Below are 8,792 nucleotides of genomic sequence, written 5' to 3'. Positions count from 1 at the left end.
GTGTGTGTGTGTGTATATGTGTCCATTCATCAGTGTGTGTGTGTGTATATGTGTCCATTCATCAGTGTGTGTGTGTGTGTGTGTGTGTGTGCCTAGGACTGCCAAGCAGAGATTTACAGAAAGGCTTTCTACATAATTGAAGATTTTTTTTCCCTCTTCTCTGACATATCGCTGAGTCAGACTCTTTGGAAGTGAGCGATGTCTTTTATGCAGAGAGGGTCGGCCTTCGCCACCCTGCCCTGTGTGTGTGTTTTTCGGTGTCTGTGTGTTAGCTGAAAAACAAGCATGCAAAAGCATTTATCAATGGGTGTTTGTGTGTATTTTTATAAGCGCATGTGTAGGCATGCGCAGCTATGCGAGCGCGCATCGCCATTATCTGTGCCAGCTGTTCCCCTGGGTCCGGTTCTAAGTGTTGGTGTCTCATCCCGTGCATGATGATGACTTGCATCATCACCTGCAGCAGTAGACACATTATGTAAGACAACACTCCGCTGCAGAGGGACTTTTCCTGCATTGCAAGGCCCTCTGCTGCGCATGTACAGTAGGACTGCCTGTGCACACATGGGCCTCCTAGTAGACGTAGTCCTCACACACATCAAGGACAGGGCTTCAGGCAAGGTAGGCAGGTCACATATGTTCACACACATTCTCCCTCACTGTCTCACATAAACATACACACCCACACAAACCCGCTCCCATTCCCATTGCCCCCGACACTCCTGTCACACCCTGGAAAGGTCAGCACATTTACACTGTGACAAGGCCTGACCTTTGAAAGCACAGAGTGCTCAGGAGCCGGGTAGAATCTTAATGGACTTGTGTTTATGTGTGTTTAGTTGTAGCCCCACATGGGAGTGTGTGCGTGGTGGCGCCCAGGTAATGTGTGGGTTTATTTTAACGCCTGGTCCCAAGACTTAACTGGAGGACTCGAAGGTTTGACTGGAACAAAAAAGGCAAACAAGAGTTAGGGGCACCAGGAGGAGAAGGGGAACAAAAGATGGTCTTGTATTTGAAATTCAGGATGGAAGAGAGGTTTGAAGAAGAGGGTTGCTTTCCTTGCCTCACCTTCCCGGTGGGCCAGCAGCGATAAGAGTCTCATTAGGTAGTTAATGACAGGCATAAAGGACATGACATTAACGCTGGGTTAATGTCAGAAGCCGTCGCCAGCTGTGGTCGGCCCTTTCATGTGTGCCATTTCTCCAGCTGTGGCGCCGTCGCGCTCATTTCCACAGGAAGTTCCTTTTTTGCGGATCAATTGTGTATCATGCCGCGTTTGTTGCCCTTAGTGCCTTTCATAGTCTTTAAATGATAACGGTAGCCACACAGGAAGACCAGTAGGAGGCTCCGGTATTGCCACTAACAGGCAGAGTATAGTGTGGATGAAACCATGTGACTTTTCTTCTTTTTTTGATGTTTGCACGCTTGTTTTTCTTTTCCAACTGATGAGCTCTGTCTCACATGAGATCAGCAGGCATCCGCAGCCTCAGAGCTGTTTGGATAGGCTTAAATGAGACATGTCAGGGAATGCAAACAAAGCAATATGAAATATAATATGCTTAAGAATTGACTGAGTGTTTATTAATGTCAGTGAAATAAGAAAAAAAAGCCTGGGTTATATAAAAGTTTGAATCCTGCGTAGTTAATTATGAAGTCACTAAATAAACATGTGTTGCTAATGATGTTTTTGGTTTTTGGTAATGGTTATGCAGACAGAAACTGAAGGAAGAACAGTGTACACAGTTTATTCATATGATAAATTTGGATATTTGGTTGAGACGTGACCCAAACCTCTGTGTAAACTCCCATAACACCAGGGTTGACCCATCTGCTCCTAATAACACAGCGCTTTCTCCCACTACACATTCCAACTGCCGCCTGCTCAACATGTGCCTGTTTGTGCGCACATGTGATGTGTTTTAATGAGCAAACTGTTGGCTTATTTATGCCTCAGCATGTTGTTTGTCTTTCTTTGTGATGTATGTGTGCTTAGATCGATGTTAAGGGCCAAGAGAAAATCATACATTTCACTTTGTGTGGGTTCTCCCTTTTTTCGAGCGCAGATGACTTATAAAGTGAGGGAGACACTTGGTAACAGATGCAAAAGAAAACACTGTGTGAGACGGAGTGTGTGTGTGTGTGTGCTCTGTATGCTCCCTGACAGCAAGAGAGTGGTCCCAGAGTGTGATCATCCTGTCCAAGGTCGAGGGGAGTTTGTTAGACACATCCATCCATCAGCCTTAGCCCAGGCGCAATTATGTGTGACTATGCATCTGCGTGTGTATTAGCATGTGGACATGTGTGCCTGTGCATCTGTGTGTCTGCATATTTGCTTCTGTGTGTGTGTGTGTGTGTTAGACAGACACTGACGCCGAGAGCACCCAGACACAACATGATCGGGGCCCCCTTGGGTGCTTTGGGGCTATCTGTGCCTGCCTCCGCCTGTCTCTGACACTCTGGGTGGGATGGCCAAACGGAGACAGTAGACGAGAGATAGAGCTAGTTTTGGACAATGACCTCACCCTCTCAATTATGACACGCACTTTAATGCACCCTAATATTGAGAAAATGTTGTTTATGTGCTGGATTGTGGTTAGAAATGACTTGAAACAGCAGCATTACTTTCCAGTTTCCTGTTTAAAACGTCCTCTCACTACTGTTAAAGTGAACCTCAACTGTTTTCGCAGAAGACATTATTCGCATGTGAAATGTTGGATTGCTCTGCACAACAGGTTGCAGTGAGAGAAAAAAATTTCAATTTGCCATTTTACGGGGGGTTACATGCCAGACAATTTCTTGGCCGGGACTAGTTGCCAGGCAACCAGACTGGACATTCAAGAAAGTTATTGGTCGGCCAAGAAATAGTCCGGCACATTCAGTTTTACACTTTTGTTTCTGTATGGATTAATAAGACATGGTATTTATTTATTTTTTACCTTAAGACAGAGCAAGGCTAGCTGTTTCCCTGTGTTTCCAGGCTTCATGCTAAGCTAAGCTAAGCCGTTGTTAACTGTAGTTTCATATTTAGAAACAGTGGAATCAATCGTCTTTATTGAACTATATGTCTTAATACATGCCTCGAGGAGATCTTTAAGAATAGATCCAACCGCTTTCAAAATAATTGCAACAAGCTTACTTTACTATCTAAATCACTGGAATAGTGACAGAGAGTTATTGAGTGTCTAAAAATGCTATACCTCATTACTTTCCGGTTATTTCTGCCTTTGTTGCTTATCACTTCCTCCCACATCTGTGTTTCCTGGCCCTCCCTCACGTATGCTACCACAGTAGAAAATTCCACATGAATAATCTCTTAAACAAACAATCGGGTGATTAATGTGTCCTCTTTGCAGTAATCTAACGTCTGAGCATTGTGTCATACAACCACCTTTGACCTGAGCTGTGTTTGTGTCTGCAGAAACCACCACGCCGGCCGACACCGCCACGCCAACTCTGCCCGCTGACATCGAAACCACCACAGTCCCTGTCACGATTACAGGTGAGACCTCGCAACACAGAAATGCTGGATTAATAGAGTTATTAGGAAGATGTAATAATACAGAGGAAAGCTGTACAGGCTGTAGCTGTGAATGCTTCTTTACCTCCAATGATTTCTCATTCCTCTGTGCCCTTTTGCTCTCGCTCTTCCTCTCTCTTTTTCCTTCCTCGCCGCTCTCCACCTCTACAGTAGCCACCTCTCCTCCATCAGACAGCGTGTGCGACTTTGACCACGGCCTGTGTGGGTGGACACACGACCCCAACGCCCCTCTCCTCTGGTCCCTGCACAGCAACGGTAAGTCTCCACATCAGTCATGTGGGGATCCTGCATGACTCACCGCCGCTGTCTGGTTAGCTGAACGACTCAGAGCTGCTTCAGGGAAGTTTTTTCTCTTCGTAAGCAAGCGTTCTGATGGACAGTGACCTGCAGGGGTTGTTTACAAAATGTTTAAACCTGGTCTCACATTTAGGTCTGGATTTTTACAAAACAATGTAGTTAGCAGCTCAAGTCGACATCTCCCTCCTCTCTCCTCAGTTTGTGTGTCAGCTGCAGGATGTTTGCTGCAGAGCTTTTCTGTATGCAGCTGCAAGGAGAATTTCATTTGGGCACGGAAAATTGCACAAGCACAAATGCATTAAGTTTATTTTATCATCTTCACTGTGTCTAGACAAGACACTGTTTTCTATAATTAAATGGAGTCATTCTCCTTGTGCATCTTCATTGAGTCCCTTTTTTCAATTTGATTAAAATAATTCCTTAAATTGAAACCGGTCTAATTTGGCTGCAACATTGTCTGCCAGCCACACGGCTCTATCCGAGCGAATGAGATTGAAAATGAATTGAGGGAATCAGTGGGAAGGAGACACCCCCGCCGATGCCGTGTCAAGCACATGTGACACACACCAGCTCTCCAGAGCTTTCGCTAGGCCCCCACGTGTCAAAAATGCCTCGGCAGGAAAGGGGTTAAGACCCAGTAGCTCCAATTAAGTTCAGAGCAGGAGATTCCAAAGACGAGCAGTTATTCCCAGCCGGCCGTCGCTGCCCCTCCATTACCTCAGGCACATCCCAGATGATGCTGTGTAGACTTCCATCTACTTAGACACTCCTTGAAGAAATAATTATTCATTTTCCCTTCATACACACCCGCGGATCAAAAGTGCAGCTTTTATTAAAAGCTACAGAAGATGTTTCCTGCTGGGTTTTGGGAGGTTTTTTTTTTTTTTAAGTGCACTATTTATAATTATATAGGGTAAGGGATTGTCATCCAGACCGTGTTTTAGAATTAATTGGTTTTGAGAAAGCGTCCATGAAAGATTCAGCATTTCTGCAGCTGGAGAGAATTAAAGGAAAGGTTCAGCGTGCCAACCTTTTTTGTCAAGTTTTGTGATGTCACCTGGGTCATGTTCGGCAGGGATCCCGCTGCAGACGTTCCTGAAGCGTGACCCTTTTTTAGGTCAAAACCATCTCTGACGGGGGAAGGCTTCAAAGCGGTTTCTTTCATCATGGCCGGATCGGGAAGGGTTGCTTAGATTACCCAGGTTGTGGCTTTCATGTATCATTTGCAGCCGTTTTGACACGCCACGCCTGCCTTTGATTCTCCGCGCATGTCAAAGGTCAGAAATCCCAGCCAGCACAGGATCATTATTTCACTGCTATCAAATCACTCTTTAATCCTCTGTAGAGGTCCTTTTTCTCATGTGGCCCAGAAACCGTGATCCCCTCACCTCTTGACCTCAGTCTAGTAACTAGTAATTAGGCACAGAGGTGGAATTAGCCACCGTATACTGCATTATTTGCGTTAATATACCCCTGCTAGTAAGAGCGTGCTAACTAGGCTGCATAGATTGAATCCTTGTTTGCTCCTCGCTGCAGGAGATCGCTGTGAAATGGATTAATAATGCTCTGTTGTGCCGCGTATGGCGATTATGAGCTGTCTGGCGAACAAGAGGCACAACAATGGGGGGTTCGCCGCAAGACGCTGCGCTTCAACGCAAGGAAGAAACGACGGGAGAGGCTTTGGTGCACACATTAAAATGAGTGATAAAATGCCTGGCGGAGTCACAAATATGTTTCACTCGCACATCCTCTCTGGGCGTGCGCACACACGCAGGCAGCCTGTACACAAAACAGCAGTGTCATACACAGCAAGGGAGCGCACACACACACTCATTCCAGGGCAGCCAAGGGCCAAGGGACATACTGTCACACACACACTGTCTGAAGTGTCACACACAGGCGAGTCTGGGCGTATGGCGGGCAGAGGGGAGCTGTCAAGTCGGAGGAAGATTTCTCCCTCCAGATACTGCTTGTCGGATCTGCCGCACACACACACAGCCAAAAGGTTATCGACCCAGTCACTCAATAACATGAGCATGGCTGCGCTAAAAACTTACACCCTTACTGGATGCCGCTGCAAGGTGCTGTGGACAATAAGCAGATGCTGCACTAAAGACGAAGCTTGTGGTGTTACCGGGAAACTAAAACTAAAGCAGACACTCATATATTCTGGAAAACACCCAAATGCTCCCTGATTTGCCTCAAACTTTTTCCCTGCTTGTGAGACAAAGAGGCACGTTGCTGCTCCGACAGACACACACACACACACACACACATACACAGTGCATGATAAAGCAGGTGATTTAATCTGCAGATTGTTGATACTGGACATTTTCCCACAGGGCCCACTTAAGAAATTCTTCCACAGACGCCTCTTTGAGTCACTCTCTCACACATACATAAATGGGCGCACACACTCTCATACATACTGTAGACCCACCAATCTTACTCTCTCACAATGGAATTCATGTCGGCATCCAATTTGCAAACTAAACATCCTCTGGTGTAAACAAACGGAGTGGCGTGCATTTTGTTGGACTCTTCCGTTGTTTAAGTCGTTCACCTGGAAGGGAATGAAGAGAAATAGGCCCCGAGGGCCTTGGCTGGAGTTCTGGTAGCGCTCTATGTACGAATGACGCTCTCACTGGACCTATTCTTCTGTGTGTTTATATTTGTCATATCCCTATTGTTTGGTGTGACTATTGTGCAGTAGTGATCCCGTTCCTGTTAGCAACTGGTGATTAGTTTCTTTTTTGTTTAAGAGTCATGCTGTGCATATCTGCAATTGTGTGAAAACACATACCATACATGGTGTGCAAATGGGTATATATATGTGTCTAGGTCTGCCAAACAGTGATGATTAATGATTATAATTGTGTGACTGTATGTGCTCCATCTGTGCCCCACAAACTCATTCCAGCAGCATGTATTTACAGTGGATATCAAAAGTCTACACAGGCTTTCAAATTTCCTACTTTTTACTGCCTCGAGGGCTGAAATGAAAATCCATTAAATCTTTTTTTCACTTTGGTTTCACTGTAGCAACCAGCAAACTCAAGGTTAAAACAAAGCTCTGCTCATTTCTGGCAATGTGTTAAAAAAAACTAAAACAGCTCAGTTGCATATTGTTGTTGTGATGTCGATGTTTTTTATGTTTTACTTGATCCCATGTATCCCTGTATTCAATTGGGTTTTGAAAGCGTTTTAGTCCAAAGTTCAGAGGAAAAATATGAAGATCACAAAGATCACAAAGTCTGTAGCACATCTGGATTCAGGAACTTTTCTCTAATTTCAAAGCAGAGGAGCTGAAAGCGTGTGATAGTGTGCATTTTACACATGCTTATTCAGAGTAAGACAAAGTAACCTTTCATCCCACTGTATCTCCTCCAGAGCACACCAGCTACCTGTACATGGACGCCAGCCTAAAGACGGAGCAGCAGCGAGCCCGCCTCGTGAGCCCCGTGGTGGCGGCCGACACCGGACCTCTCTGCCTCCTCTTCTCCTACCAGCTGTCTGGGGACGCCCAGGGCCACCTGAAGGTCCTGCTGCGGGATGCCCACAACGCGGAGAACGTCCTGTGGACTCTGAAAGACGACCAGGGTTCTGTCTGGAAGGAGGGTCGCACCATCCTGCCTCGCTCCCCTAAAGACTTCCAGGTAAGAATAAACCCACATTTTTCTTCAGTTTTTCTTTACTGGTATTAAAAAGCAAAAAAACAGACGACTGCAAAAGTCATAACAGCAATGCTATGAAAGCATCAGACTTCTGGCAAATATCAGCGAGCTATATTAAAGTATGTCTGCTTGATAAATAGGTATCTGGGTCAGACATTTTATTATATGACTCCCCAGAAAGAGAAACATATCTTTAATGTCTTCATCTGTGTTGGCTATAGAGAGACGCATTCATCTCAGAGCATATGAAAGCATCACTTTTACCCTCTCTGTCACCTTAGGCCAGGTCTGACTTCAAAAACAAACTAAAGTAAGCCATATAGTCTCTATTGGCTGTGTGATTGTTTGGGGATGGTTGCGCATTTGTCGGAGACATCACAAGCAGTTAATGTTCTCATAAAAAAGTCAGTTAAAGACGCTTGCAGAGAAGAGGAGGATGATTGCAAGTGTTGAGTGCAACTTTGAAATCACAGGCGCCGTATTAAGTTTTTATCTTCTTTCTCCTCCTCCTCCTGCTCCCGCTTGTCCCCGTTCTCAATTTGCCTCCACCCCCTCCCCCCCTGCTCCCCTGTTGCCGTCATCCTGTCTCCGTCTTCCTCTTCCCCCTCTTCTTTCTCAACTTTTACCTCCTCTTCCTCTTCCTCCCCCTGTTTTGGCTGTGGCGTAGGTTGTGATGGAGGGTTTCTTCGTGCACAACACCAGAGGACACATCTGGATAGACAACATCCACATGAGCTCCAGCATCCCCCTGAAAGAGTGTACACGTAAGTCACACGCAAACACACACACACACACCTCACATCCAGCCACATGACAGACAGGGACTAAATCTTTTCCTTCTACAAGAATATTGAAAAAAATAAACAAACACACGAATCCCGTTGACCCGCCAGCTGCCTCTCATCCACTGTCAACTCCACCATCGTCTCATCATCTCACCCTCCATCAATCTGCCTCCCTCCGCTTTTAGCCTTAAGGTCCTTGAACATTGACACACATGACATGATAAACACCCCCACCCAACCCCGCCAATCCTCCCACCACTCCCTTCACACTCCCATCCCAGTTTTTCGGAGACAGCCGCTCCTTCCAAAGAGCCCACCAAATACAGAGATGAAAGGAGGAAGGAGAGGGAGGGACAGCGTTTATTCCGCCACAAAAAAAAAGAAAAGAATAGAAGAATAAGAAAACTAGGCCATAAACGCCCCGTGGGCCCCTGCGATGCTAATCTATGTTTCATTAGATTTCTCTTCCTCTCCTCCTCTCCCTCTTTCTCTCTTGCTCTC

General features: G+C 45.8%; 1 protein-coding gene across 3 annotated transcripts in view; it reads left to right on the top strand.

Annotated features, from left to right (window-relative positions):
• The window catches only part of nrp2a (neuropilin 2a), a 60,369-nt gene that overhangs the window by 44,342 nt on the left and 7,235 nt on the right, over positions 1–8,792 (top strand). For all 3 annotated transcript variants that reach the window (XM_035677550.1, XM_035677549.1, XM_035677551.1), the window contains exons 12-15: positions 3,416–3,496; positions 3,686–3,790; positions 7,223–7,488; positions 8,174–8,270. In XM_035677550.1, the coding sequence (XP_035533443.1) occupies positions 3,416–3,496; positions 3,686–3,790; positions 7,223–7,488; positions 8,174–8,270 (549 nt within the window). The remainder of the gene's footprint in view (positions 1–3,415; positions 3,497–3,685; positions 3,791–7,222; positions 7,489–8,173; positions 8,271–8,792) is intronic.

The sequence above is a fragment of the Morone saxatilis genome, unplaced genomic scaffold, assembly GCF_004916995.1.
Source record: "Morone saxatilis isolate NCDOM2014 unplaced genomic scaffold, NCSU_SB_2.0 Contig6, whole genome shotgun sequence".
Lineage (NCBI taxonomy): Eukaryota > Metazoa > Chordata > Actinopteri > Moronidae > Morone > Morone saxatilis.
This window is presented reverse-complemented; position numbering and strand designations above follow the sequence as displayed.